At 37.1% G+C, this 15,087-nt stretch overlaps 1 protein-coding gene across 1 annotated transcript; it reads left to right on the top strand.

Moving 5' to 3' along the window:
- Positions 1 to 2,885: 2,885 nt before the first annotated feature.
- LOC137192470 (histamine N-methyltransferase-like) lies at positions 2,886 to 13,025 on the top strand. The gene is made up of 7 exons (XM_067603203.1): positions 2,886 to 2,998; positions 4,322 to 4,468; positions 6,549 to 6,601; positions 7,532 to 7,639; positions 9,555 to 9,685; positions 9,868 to 9,961; positions 11,249 to 13,025. Exons 2-7 carry the CDS (start codon positions 4,332 to 4,334, stop codon positions 11,608 to 11,610), a joined length of 885 nt encoding a protein of 294 aa, XP_067459304.1. The 5' UTR covers positions 2,886 to 2,998; positions 4,322 to 4,331; the 3' UTR covers positions 11,611 to 13,025.
- Positions 13,026 to 15,087: the final 2,062 nt, after the last annotated feature.

Below are 15,087 nucleotides of genomic sequence, written 5' to 3'. Positions count from 1 at the left end.
ATGAATCAAGGTTTAAATGCCTGGGACTCCACAGCAGTCTGTCTTAATCAATAGAACTTATGAAGCCTCTTGGAAGAGAGATGAAATGTCTGCAATATCAAACAGCAAGTGTGGTTGCCTTTGACTTTACTAACTTAATATAGAATAAAAATATGTCTGGCGTTTTAGGTGAAGCGGTGGAGGTTCTGAGAGTCCAGTGATGCCTGTCTGAGATGTTTCCTGTTTGATTAAACTGCTATAGATGTTGTTGGTTGGATTAAAAAATTAGGATGGGTTTCTTTTATCCATGCTGGCTCTAGCCAAGCTGGCTATGTCGGTCTGTTCATATGATTATCAGTCCACTACTTCCAGAATGAAATATCTCAACAACTGCTTGATGGATTGCCATGAAATGTGGTACAGACATTCATGTCCCTAGACAGTCAATTCCTCTGACTTTGGTGATCCTCTGGCTTGCTCCTCTCGCACCAACAACAGGCCAACAGTTTTCACTTATTCAGTCTTCAACATCAACTGATTGGCACTAAATTTTATAATGACATTCATGATGATGTAATGACTTTTAATACATACACTGAAGGTGCCCAGAAGTGATGGTGATCCTCTGGCTTTCCCTGTAGCGCCACCAACAGGTCAAGTCATGTACTCAATGAATTGGCACTAAATTTTATACAGATACTAACAGTTTCCAGAGGATAAATCCTAATTATTCTGATGACCCCTAACTTTTAATCAAGTGTAAGATTGAGGTTTGTGGTTTTGAGTGAAATGTTAAGCCAATTATTGAATTAAATTTTGCACACACAATCATGTCCCCCTCAGGATGAATTGTAATAACTTGTGATCTCTTAAAAACAAATGACTTTGACATCAGTCTCAGTGGTAGCAAATGTTAGCATGTTAACATGCTGAACTAGATACTAAACATAATAAACATTATACCTGTTTACAGCAACATCTAATTGTCATTGTGAGCATATTAGCATGCTGACATTAGCGTTTTGCTCAAAGCGCAGTTGAGCCTAATTACAGCCTCGCAAAAACACTAGCATGGCTGTAGAATCTTAGCCTTGTTCACATATTACTTCTGTGTACTGCATTATACTGTATAATTATACAAAAAAATGAAATATTGCTGTCTAGCAGCTGTGCCCCAGAGCAGTGGGTGCGTGGGTGTATGAGAGAGACAGAGAGAGACTGACAGACAGTTATTTAGTTTGATAAACTAATGAGTATCTGGTACTGAGTTAGGAAGAGTTAGTCAGACTGAGTTTCTGCTTCATCAATTGAAAGAGGAAGTTCATAACAAAGATGTGAAGCTTGGTAAAAAAATACATTTCTGCCCACTGACCTTTTGTCGTCTTGGTTTTGGGTACAATGTTCATGTACAATCTTCTTGTTATGCAAAGACTCAGCAGCCTGTGATCTGGGAGCACAGTGGCACATGGAGAACAATGAGGTCTGATAGACAAGATGGTGCAAGCTCATGTAATTAATATAAGGACTTTGAAGTTCAGTCTGGCTTGAACTCACAGCCAGTGGAGGGAGGACAAATTGATGTAATATAGTCAAGTTTCATGGTTTTAGTTCATGTTCTGGCAGAAGCCTTTTGTACCAGCTGAAGATTTAATGTTCAAAAAAGTGCCAGAGAAACAAGATGTTGCAATAAAAATGAATCTCAGTATTAGACATTTTAATAGTTGCTTACAGCTGTTTACCTCTGTCAGTTTTTAGAGGCAAAATACATCAAGTAAACCACACAAGAAAACAAAGACACAAATATATGCGTCACATGAAACACTGTTCTAATGGTCATGGTGCAGACATTTAATCATGAAAAAAAGTATTTTACGTACTTGAATAGAATATTAAAGTCCCAAAAAACAAGGTCAGTGAGTCTAAGTCTGACAATACTCTCCTCACTGAATTCAGTCCCTGGATTAAATCCCTATCAGATGGGGTCTGTGGCATAATTACAATCTAATTTGGGTTCTTGGCCTAATTCCTGTCTGTCTGACATTATAACAATTGGGAATCTGGGAGCCATAGACAAGCCAAGAGACATGGCATTTCATTTGTTTTCACTTTAGTCTTGTTGTCATCCCAAATCGAACCTCCTTGGCTGTGACAGCATATAAAATATCATATCCCTTATATTTGTCTTTCTTACAGTATCAGTAGAGCATAAATTACAAATTATCTTCTAAAAAGGATCTTTCCAGGCACTGATCTCCCTGGGAAAATACTACTTACTGAGACTTGAAATTTTCTTTAGTTTGGCATTTCATCACAATAAATGTCTGCTTTTATTCTTGTCAAAGTTACATTTTCTTTGTGTACTGATGCAGAAGTGCAGGGTTGATATGCAACTATAATGTATCTTTGACAAACGTAAAACTCACATGATGGATTACTCATGTCAAGCAAGTTAGTACTGTAGTTGATTTTTGTTATAAAATGAATGGAAACAAATGGTAACACTATATACACGGATATGTACAACACAATTCAATAAAATATACATTATTATTACTTTATACTAAATTCAGTCTCCTCTGGTGCAGTGGTCCTTGTTATAACCTTTATGATATTTCTATAACATTAGAGCACATTGCATAATTTTGTAAAAAAATATGAACCAAAGGATCGCCCCACCAAAATTGAACTCTAACTAATGGTTCCGTCTGGAACCATTAGAACAATGACTAAATCCTTGTTAATAATTCTTTCAAACAGGGTTTGTTTACTTTAGCAATCTTTTGAAACACAGCCAATGTTTTTCAAGTCAAACCTATTTAATGGTAGCCTTGGTATATTGTAAATATGCTTAGATTACCTAAGTATCACTAACTGAATATGGTTAAACATTCTTTTTTTTCTTTTTTTTTCGAGGGTTTTTTTCTGCCAGTCTTGACCCTCCTTACAGGGAAGCTGTAACACCAGTGGGAGGGTTTCACTCCAGCCTTCAGATATCTCCGGACGCACTTCAACGTGACGTGTAAGTGAAAAACGCCGACTTTTGTCTCAATCTGTCCACAGTTTAAACACCTTACGCATAAGTTATGCACAAGAAATGCCGTTAAAAACGTCGCTGCGCCATTCACCGAGCGAGCAGCCACTTGTTTGCACAAAGTCTTATCAGCTGTACACATGTCGAGGGACGCGGCAGGTTCTCTGTTTCTCTGAATGGGGCTGTTTCTGTTTCCGCTGCAGTTGAAGACATTTCTTTACATTTACAGGAAGCCCTTTCATCATTGTAAAGGTGTAACATGAAGCCGCTAGAGACATTCTTGACTTCAGTGCTCCTATAGTCGAGAATAAAGGCGAGCTGTCAGGGTAAAGTGCGCTTCATATTGGGAGATGGGCTTGTTGGATAGGTACAGCGAAATAAAGAGGACTACGGAAGCCGAGAACGGCCGTGTTTACGATTAATTATTATTATTATTATTATTATTAATTATCTCAAGATCATGAGTTAATTATTTAATTATCTCGAGAAAACGAGCTTTTTATCTCGAAGTAACGAGATAATAAAGCTGTTATCACGAGAAAACAAAAGTTTATTTCCTCTTATTATGTTTAATGTTTATCAGAGATCTGGAGTGTCATGCCAACATTAGTGATGGGAGAAAGCTTTCTGAAACAGTGAATCATATGAAGGAATTGTGTTGAAAATGGTTCACTGTTTCGGAGCATTTGATACAAGCAAAATTGCAACATCTGCTGGGCAACTTTGGCTTGCTTTTATATGTAAGGATTCGGGGCAAGATGTTATGAAGTAGGCAAAATATATATGAACTCACCGCTGTCATCTGTTTGATGTTTTCTGTCCTATTGTATTCAAGCCATTTATTAATAAGGCTTGTGGTACTGAAGCCAAGAAGGGCTATGCTTGCAATTTTTTTTTTTTTTAATGCCGTAATGTCAAGATCACAAGTTAATTATCTCGTGATCTCAAGAAAAAAAACAACCGAAACTGATAATACTTGTGAATTTTAATGCTGAATGAAATGAAATTTGCAAAGGATGGCATATGTTTTGATCAAGTTGAAATAATAAACAGACCATAAATTACTCTAAACAGTGCAAAAGTTAAAACATCCTCTTTAATCTACAGTGACAGAAATGACAGTAAGCTCCCTACATTATGAACCATGAACCATGCTACAGACTTGACTGTGCTGGAAGATAGTTTTCACACTCCAGCAATTGTGTTTAAGCTAAAATGAAATACAAATAGAAAGATAAAACACACACACACATATTTTGGAGATTATCATTCTGAATAGCTGTTGCTGATAATATTTCCTTTTTTTGCCAGATTGTGTGCCATGGCATCTTCATTGAGGAGTCTGGTTTATGATGATAGCAGGTACCTGAAATCCTTCCAGCTTTTTCTCGAGCGTTCCTCCGAACATCAGTGCATGCAGGACTTCATCCACAATATCCTGCCAGACATACTGGCCAGGTAATCTACACACACACACACCTTTTATCAGTGATGACACAGTGACCACACTGTTGACGATAGAATAAATTATAAATAGTACAGTTGTTAACAGTACAGCCAGTAAAGGAAAAATACAAAAGGGGAGCAACAGTGAAATCAATGAAGAGCTTAATTTTCCTCCTCAGAAGTCTGTAGTGTCAGCATGCTGTCCTGGTCTTCATCCTACATCTGAAGACAATTGTACAGCTTCAGTTCTGGATAAAGTCAGTGCTGGCCTTCACACAAGCTTCCACCAACAAGAAACTGCAGTACAAAATGTCAAATTTGTTTATGTAAAACAAAAAGAATATCAGCCAGTATATTGTTACCAGATTTATTAAAACTCTGAAATATCAGTATCAGCCTCAAAAATCAAGTATTGGTCGGGCCTTAGTGAACATATAACTCATGTTATGATATGGCAAAATTGTTGCTGATTAACTAAATTACCATAACCTTTGAGCGGCAGAAAGAGGAAAAATGGAGCAGATTTCAGTATCTAGTCAGTATATAGTTCAGTATATATATAACAAGAGTAGATAAGCAGATTTGACCCTTTGGAGGACACAGCCAGGCAAGCTGTTTCCCCCTGTGATGGCTGCTAGCTGTTTTCATATTTAGTTCAGCTTGCTTTGTTATATTTATTTGTCAGGGACCATGTGCAAAAATATTAATCTCATACAAATATAAAAGATGTATTGTGCCAGATTTAGCTACTACCTAATTTCCATCTGCAGTGTCTGGGCAGGTAGACATAAACATTAATAAAACCAATGCAATTAATACAAATACAAGTTCAAAAAACAATTAATACTAAATTCAGTGACAGATCCAGACACGCATACAAATTTCAATCATTACACCCAACACATATTTACCGTACAGACACGAGTGTGGTATCAAGCTTTTCATTTAACTCTCAGCATGGAAGCGAATAAGTGTGATTCCCAAAATGTAAAATTCTTCCTTCAACAATTCCCAGTGCAGGAAAAAATAATTTATTTTGAAAAAAAGATTTTATCAGTGGGGGAGCAAAGAGAGAGTTTGTACACATCATCCAATTAATCTTGTCAATTTGCTACCTTCCAGAAATGTGATAAAAGAAAAGTAAAAAAAAAAAAAGTGAAGAGAGAGAGAGATTCTGGAGAACACGAGACAATTAAGCAACATTGTGCAAATCAACCCACATGTACCGTGTCTTAGTAGTTTGCTGAAAACTGTGTTGAAGTGTCAGGTTGTTAAACTCTTCCCAATCCCTAAACAGAATACGTAAATATGTAAACCACGCTCTTCATTAATGTTTTCCCCACAAAATCAAATAATTGACCACAAAAATGTACATAGATTAACTAGTTAAACAGCGTGTGCGTGATTGTGAATGACAATGAATGTTCATAGAAATTCCATCTCTTCTTGCGTTTTCGCTGCAGTATGTTGAGCTTGAGCTGTAGCAAGCGAACGCCATGCAGAAGTCTGCTCCCTGTGACCGTCAGAAGCAGATTAGAGAGGAATCTGGACAGATATAATTCACAAGTAAATTAAAACTTCCAGCCACTCCCTTCTGGTCGGAGGTATAGATGCCCCAAGATCAGAACCAACCGAGCAAAGAACTCATTTATTCCCATAGCAATAACTCAATTAAACAAGATGCGGTAGCCATGGAGAGCCTGGGGAAATACATGGACTAGGGGATGTTTCATACATGGATACATAGGGCATGTGCAGTATACTCACTGTTTATTTTTATTACAACTGTTGGTATACAGTTATTGACATGCACTTTAAATGCCTGCCTGGACTCTGATGGTATTTATGATGGCTGCTATAGATGATCTTGGACTATTGTTGTTTTTGTTTATCTGATGTGATTATAATGTGTCTGTTTGTTCTGTACGGTACCACAAATTGCCTCTCGGAGGACATTGAAGTTTTATAAATCTAAGTCTAGTCAAATCAGATGGTGAGTGTCAGAACATGCTATCGCAGCGATCAAAGCCCCACTATTGGAGGATGGAGGATGTGAAATTTCAAGAAAACCCTTTTTCTGCTCTGCCCTCAGCATCGGAGATGGAAAGTCCCATCTTAATGTCATTGGAGTCGGAAGTGGCGCTGGTAAGAACACATACTTTAAGACACTTTTATTGCTGAACTTATCTTATGTTCTATGTGACACAGTAAATAGCTGAGACCTCGGCGGCAGACAGCTAAGGTGAGGAGGCGTTCTTGAATCGTAACTGTTCCTATTGCTGCGCTGTCATTTATGGCTGCAGCAGTAAAAACCTCTACCCTTATTATCACTGTCAAGAGTTTGTATTTATCTGTCCAGTTGTCAGATTAATCTTTAACCTTCGCCATAGACAAAGTGACCTCACCGGTCTGTGGTTTTACTGCACATTGTTTCTAATGCTCATGAAACAGCAAGGTGAATTTGCTCCTGAGCAAACCCACTACTTGCCCATGAGTGCTATTACCCTTCAGTTATGTCAAAGCTAATCCTTTTAATTCACCTGAGCTGTCATGTCAGTATCATAATGGAGTGATGTTACAAATTCTCTAATGGACTGTAAAATCCATTAGAATGACTACAAACTCCCCCGCAAGGTATTATTCAATCTAATCAGAAAGATTCACCGCCTGTCCACATCAGCCTCTTTGTTTAAATGTACTCCTTTACACATGGCAACTTGTCAGCTTCAATAAGAACCAGAAGAAAAATCTCTTGCTTGTGGCTAAATGATCTTGAGATGAATATCATAGTGATAACTCTCCTTTTTCTGAGATTATTGCAAAACATAAAATGTATCATTTCCCGCTAAGTTGACAGGAAGTATTACCTGTTTCCTGCTTAAATCGGCTGCACAGTTAAGATTGGAGCATTGTGATGATATGCTGGTTGGCTAATTGTGCAAGTAATTTGTGTCTCTCTCATTTTGTCTGAAAAGTATTGAATGGTTTAGGTACTGTGGGGAAAGTAGGTCGAAATTTAATTTACATGTTCACAGGTGGCTTTCAATATAAAAAGTCTGTGCTGGTGCCTTTTAGGTGAGATTGACCTAGAGATGTTCTCTGAGCTCCGACTGAAGCACCCAGGGGTGACAGTGGATAACGAGGTGGTGGAGCCTAGCAGCCAGCAGCTACATAACTACAAAGGTACAGTCTTTATAGGCACTCAGTTCTCTCACATACCACAAATTTACACTGTATCTGTATATTCACTTGCCCCCTGAAAATATGTCTCAATATTCAATTTAATAGCAAATAGTTGCTTGTATTTTCTCTAAATGCTGAGAATACATTTCAAAGCAGCTATAGACCTTAACACTAATACATAAATAATGCAGTTAATCATGTGTTAGTAGGGTGATGGTACATTAACCACCAGACTCAAGCCCCTTATGTCAGCAAGTATCCATCCTTCACAAGTGTCTTTGAGTTTTTGGGGGGGTTTCTGTTGTTCTTTTTCTGTTGGTTTTCTGTTTTCTGTCGCTCTTTGAGTTCAGCTCTCTTTGTTAGGAATTTTTCAGCTTAGTGTGTGTTGACACATGTCTCTGCTAGAATGAGTGTTTTCAAAAGCATGTTGTAAAGTATGTCGAAATCTTTTGTGATCAGCAGTTCACAGAAAGGCTAAGGCTGTGTTGGTTTTCATGAATGAGCTGATACAAAACAATTTAGTAAGTAGCAATTCATTAAATGATAACCCATAAGGTGATGCAGGAGTTTACAATTATTTTTATAGAGATTAAAGTCATGTATAATGATATAACCACCGACACTACTCATGACTTATTGCTTTCAGTCACACCCGGACAAGGCAGAACTCATCGAGTGTACATTATCTTAAGCCTGCTGTCACGTCTCTCTCAACACATGCTTTAGAAATATGCCACGTCCTTAACCTTGCTCTTCTTCTCTCTGAAAGTTTGTTTCTGTGGTGGTTTTGCTGCCATTTTGACCAGGACTGTGTTGAAAAAGAAATTTCCATCGTAAGAGACCATCCTGGCGAAATTAAGGTCACACAAATAAAATAAAATGATGATATTATTAAAATAACACGGTGTGGATAAATTGACTGTAGTTATTCTAAACCAACCTTCTGTGCGATGTTAAATATAAAATGCATCACTTCCTGTTTGCCAGAACCCAGTGTTCCCACACAAGTTCTATCAGACTAGAGTTTAGGACTGCAATTGTAAATGACACCATGAACTAGCTATTGATTGACTAACAGCTTTATTGTAGAGAGTGATACAGACTGGCAGTAAAGTATCTGTTTGCATCTTATGTATATACAGTACCCACTCAACTATTCACATTTTCATTTTTTCATGTTTTATTGCGTCACAACATGTGATCAAAGTGGATTTAATGCCACTTAAAATATATAAAATATGTAATACTGCATAAGTATTCACCCCCTCCGAGTCAGTATTTAGTAGATGCACCTTTGGCAAACTGCAGTACTATGCAAGATACTGCAATTTTTTGTACATGGAAATATTTTGCTTTGCTACATGTAAAACTCAGAGTTAAAAGTACAATTCAACACTTATAATTTTAATGTGTAACTTTTCATTCTCAGTTTATTTCTCTCCACTGAATACTTATAAGAGGAAAAAAAAAAATCATGTACCCCCTGGTGCTTGTGCCAGGTGGTATCCATTGGTTTTACTGAGGTGTGATAGAAGATAAAGGAGTTGTGTTTATTTTGATAACTGAGGTGCAAATTAAACAAATCTTTTCCAATAATGTGACACGTATCAACTGCAAATATTGTACCCTAAAATAATTATAGCCAGTATAGACAGCAAAATATTATGTTCACTTTATGTCAACATTACGGTATTATACCTTAAATTTTAGATAATAATGCAGAGGAGTGTTTCCTGATTTAAAATAATTGTGTTGTACTTTCCTTGTGGGAAAATGTGTGATACAGATACATGTAATTCACACAAAGTTACATGGAATAATAATACAGATTGGGATTTTTGACATGGTAATATTATTTGACACAATGATGTATCATGACCTTCTGTAATTGTCAATTTTGTGTTCATTGATGCAGTTTTGGTGTCACAGAAACCAGGTTTAGATTACATCACATTTAACTGGAACAAGATGACTGCCTCTGAGTTTGAGGAGCACTGGAAAGTGAAAAAGATGACGAAGAAGGCTGACTTCATTCACATGATACAGGTTGGTGTTACTGACGTTTCTGTGCTTCTGGCCCACAGACTAATCATGACATATCTAGGTCATATTCATTCGGCGATGCTCTATGGCAATTAATCCCATTAGAACTTCTGTCTACCATAGCGTTATAATTAGGTGCTCTATGAATCCAGTTACCAGCTCATTATCTGTGATGAAATCGACAGATGCTGTACTATGTGAAGGATCCTGGAGCTACCATCGCCTTCTTCCAGAGCCTCCTCAACAAGAACGGGAAGCTTCTTATTATTCTAGTGTCTGGTAAGTGGATGAATCTAATCTCAAATCATCTCTACTCTCTGATGTGTGATGTGGGGTTATTCATGCTATATATAGTCAGCGTACTTATCGATTATACATCCCTATAGGGACGAAAACCAGTTTAAAGCTGGAGTGCAGGATTTTTACATATAAATGAATGTCCATTACATTCAAGCCCTTTCCAAACAAGTTCACACAATGCTGATTATCCTATCACCGCTAGATAAGTGTCTCCGAATTTCACAGTATATAGAGTTTTTAAATCTGGTGTCTGGTATGACATTCCCACGCTGGCACACCAGTAGTGATGTGCTTTTGTCAGCCAGCAATGATTGGTTTCCACTCAGATTTGCCTGGGAAACTACGTCATGTTCAGCATCCCGACTCTTCTCGGCAGGTGCTCAGCCCTCAGATATCTTCGTCAGACTGCAAAGCATACTGGGTATGCACGGCTAAAAGCTGTTGTAAATTTCCCCCTAGGACTGTTAATATGTCACTTTATGAAGCTTTAATATTTTTTCAGGCAAGAAAGTAACCATTAAGATTCCCAATATGTGGTCAGTTTATTCAAATAAAGGCTATTTGGAAATTCTCTCAATGTTTTCGTCCTGCACTGCAGGTTTAATTATGTATCTCAGTGAAAACAAACACTAGGGAATTCTGGTATACACTGTACATGGAGAAAGGTGAAAAAAGAAGTTGAAATTTGAACCTATTTTTGTCTGTTTTCACTAAGTTCAGTAAGAACTTATGCATTCATTGCTGTGAAGAAAGTGTACATATTTAATGTTTTACATAAACAATGCAAACTGACTGACATATCTCAACTATTGTTTGGATTGCCATGAAATTTGGTATAGACATTCATGTTCATGTTAACTTTGGTGATCCCCTGTCTGTTTCATCTAGCGGCACCATGAGGTTGGCATTTGTGGTTTTGAGTGAAATGTCTCAAAAACTATTGGATAAATTGATATGAGATTTGGTGCACACATTTATGTTGCATTCATGTTGAATTGCAACAATTTTGTTGATCCCAAATCCAATACTTTGGTTTATGACCAAATACATACAAAACAAATGACATCCCCATAAGACTCTACTTTGTGTTTAGTGCTAATTAGCAAATGCATTCTGTTGTGGGATTGTTAGCAGAAAACTGTGTTTTTCTTTCTATTTTTGGAGGCTAAATGAAATGGCAAATAAAAAAAGAGTTAAAAATAGTGCACTATATAGTAAATAAGGAGTGATTTCAGATTAGACTTGTCTTCATCTCATCTATTCCAGGCGAGAGCGGTTGGGGAAAGCTGTGGCGGTGCTATAGGAACAAGCTCTGTAACTCAGAAATCAGTCAGTGTGTGACTACTGGAGACATCAAAAGCATCCTGGACTCCAAGGGAGTGAGCTACAAGAGCTATGAGCTGCCATCTCAAATGGATATCACCGAGTGTTTTACAGAGGGGGATGAGATGGGAGAGCTGCTACTTGATTTTCTCACTGAGGTGCTGGACTTCAGTAACACGGCCCCACCTGAGTTAAAAGCTGGTGTCTTGGAGTTACTCCGGCACCCAGATTGTAGTGTGGAGTCCAATGGCAAAGTTATCTTTAACAACAACCTTGGAGTGATAGTCATAGATTCGCCCAATTAAAAGCAGGCTGTATGTAAAATTTGCAGTAGATCACAATGTTGTTGTTAAAGTAGATTTAAAATGACAAATATAATTGAATGTATTTAATTAAAATGCTTTTTGCCTATGGAACAAATATGTTACATGATCAGTTGGGAGTCAATTTTAGTTTTGACCATATACAGTATGTTTTCTTTGAGAACAGTTATGTTTTGTTGATACTAGTTTTACTCATTAATTGTATATATTCTTCTATGCCTGTGCAAAATGAAAATGGCTTGATTGTCATTTTCTTTTCTAAACCCATTTTTGTTTCATTGCTTATGATTTAGTCAAATTCTCCCTTAAATGTGAAGATCAGTTTTAATCAGATTCAGACATCAGTTTCACATTTTACCATCATATAATTTTTTAATGGGCTACAGTTGGCAGGCTTTGCTACTAACCCCATTACAGTGCTGCTCTCATTTGATTATATTACTTTAGAAATATAAAAATAAATGGAAAATTGAACATTTAATTTTCTTCCATGTAGGTTGAGCTGTTAATTTTACACAAGCTGCACACTCCTGTTAGAGTGTCTGGATTTTGTGTCTTTGCTTTTTCAGTATTATACATTTGTACATGTTCATTTACATCCATGGGAGAACTTGACTAGACAAATTAAATACATGGACATGCTTACACTGGCATTTCTGTTTTGCATAGTAGCTGTTGTGGAATTAACATTTGAAAAAGGAAATGAATGCAGTTTTTTCAGCTTGTCCCATTTCCATATGAATCAATCTTAAAATACATACAAATTACTGTACTACAACCTACTGTTTCAACAGCTAGAATTTTTCTCAGTCAGAAGGATTTTGACATAAGAGGCATAAAAAAAAGTGATGACAAAATTTACTGACAAAATTGTCTGGAGGATCAAGTAATGTTTCTGACCACATAAAATTAAACATATCAACCGACCCGTCAAGTACAGCTGGGATTTTATTCTGACGGTTGTAACTCTACACAAGTCAGATGAAATTGCGTTCTGACAATCTATGTTCTTTCAGCTTTACAACTTGTTTGAGTGGTGAGTATATAATGATACATGTAATATACTGGTCAGATTAAAACAGGCAGCACAGTAGCAGCTGTTGTCAGTGTTTGCCTTTAGCCAGAATAGTTATTACTGACACAGCTGAAGCATTGGCTCCATCTTCAGGGCAGCAGTGGTAACTGTAAAATACAGGGATGGGCAGATCAAGGGTAGAGATCACTGAATAATACATTTATAAATGTTAGCCAACATTTAATGATAACATTTATTTTCTAATTAGTCATCAAATCAGCGGTTTCACCTGCATTTAAAAAGGTTAATAAATCAAAGAGTTCTTATCAAATCTGCAGTTGTGAATCTTAACATATTGTTAATAAACAGATTTTGATCAAGATGTTCTGCAGCCTTTTTGAAGTGGTCAAACAGACCATTGGAGGGGTCTTCCTGATAATTTAGAAAATGACAAAGCAAGTTTTAAGGTGGAGGAGAGTTTTTCACAACCTGGCAACTTAAAGATTGTTCTTATTAATGGCTTATAAGTGTTTAACTATAAAGCAATAGTAAATGATTTGTTAACCATTAACACAGCCATTTGAAAAAGCTGTTTGTCGATCTTTATGCAGTCCTTGAGTGTTCACCCTGTCATGAGATGTGCTGCTCTGTTGATCACTTGTTGAATCTGGTCTAACCCTGTTTAGTTACACTGCAGTAGTGTTTGGAGCCAAGCCTTTACACAGTTTACACTCTCACCACCAAGGCTTATTCCCATTTCTGGCAGAATAATGAATATTTAAGGATACATCTTTTGATATTCTAGATTTTATTTATTGTCAACAGATGAAAAGACCAACACCAACAATAAATCGATCCTATTTACAAGTATTGCCTGTGTTGCCACAACCTGATATATTTAATTCCCCCTGTTCCATTGACCTCAATGGTTGTTGTTTAATCTTTTAAAAACACATCAGTGAGCCACATAGGTGCACTGGATGGCCTGTTTCTTCATTATGGACTTTGGTACTGTATATCCATTTGATCTGTCTGTAAATAACTCACCCGCCTTGTCCATTTTATATGTAGACCAGAAAATTCAAAGTATGAAAAAAAAAACATTCTTGTTTTGGTTCGAAGACCCTTCACTCCTGGGCCCATTTCAGTTTCAGTTCCAGCTGTTCCAGTTCCAGGCTCTCATTTGGAGAGTTTTTCATGATATATGGAGAATTTTGTACAGCCATACATGGATAAAAACATTCACACTTACCAGCAACTTAAGAGTCGACAATTCATCCAATTAGCATGTGTTTGAACTGTGGGAGGAAAAGCTCCCAGTAGCCATTTATTCATAGCACAGCAGCAGTTAGTGTTCTTACCTTATGGCTGTAATTTGATTGAAAGTGCTTAAATAGGTTGCTTTTGGACCTACTTTATAGGCATATTTGGTGCTGGCTGGCTGGATGGCTGTGATGTCATAATCAGCTGGCCCTCACATTTTCAAATATGAATTCTTATTCTTGTTTCACAATTTTATTCAAATAAATCTCTCACCTTTCATTTTAAAGACCAGTCATCCATGTCTGTTCTCTGTAGGAAATTACCTGAATAGTTGTGGAATCCAATGTGCTATACTCATCTTAGGAGCTGCAGAAGTTTTACTCTGCCACATGAGAAAAGGTTTATTCTGCTATCAATGGGCATTGCATTTCAAAATGACATACCAGAGGCAATGAGACTGCAGTCGTGCTAGCGGCTCTGTGAGGCTGTACTAAGGCACAGTGGTGCTTTGAGCTAAATGCTTACACATTTTGGTTGAGCATGTTAGCACAATAGCATTTGGTATTTAGCATGTATTTGTTCATAAACCAAAGAATTGGAAAAAATAAATTTTGACCAGATAATGGTGCTAGAAGAAAAGTCACAATTACAATTCACCCTGATGGGATTTTAGTGAATTTTAATTTTAAATTACCAAATGTCATGACAAGTTGTTGAGACATTTCACTGAAAATCACAAATGTCAACCTTATTGTGGCACCATTAATTTCTTTACAGAATTTCAAGTAGATGTTGAGATATTTCACAGGAAAAGGGAAAACTTTGACCTGCTAGTGGTGATATAGGAAAGGGTCAAGGGATCCACCAGATCACCAGAGTCACTAGGATTCATCCTCTGGAGACCATGAATGTATGTACGAAATGTCATGGTAATCCATCTAGTAGTTGTCAAGACATGTCACTAAAAGCCAAAAAATGCCAGTGGGGTTTGAGGAAAAGTCAGGGACCTCAGCACGTATCATCCTCTGAGGACCTTAACTGTGCTGCCATCTTAGTTTATGTGACAGTTGTTGAGATATTTCAGTCTGGACCAAAGTGACAGACCAACAGGTCTAGCATGACTAAAAAGCTGGCCTGCAGCTGTTTACTAATAAGATATTTTTCTTACTATTGTGTAAATG

The sequence above is a fragment of the Thunnus thynnus genome, chromosome 11 (assembly GCF_963924715.1).
Source record: "Thunnus thynnus chromosome 11, fThuThy2.1, whole genome shotgun sequence".
Classification (NCBI taxonomy): Eukaryota; Metazoa; Chordata; class Actinopteri; order Scombriformes; family Scombridae; genus Thunnus; species Thunnus thynnus.
The sequence above is the reverse complement of the archived record's forward strand: the minus strand, read 5'-3'. Positions and strand labels throughout refer to the sequence as shown.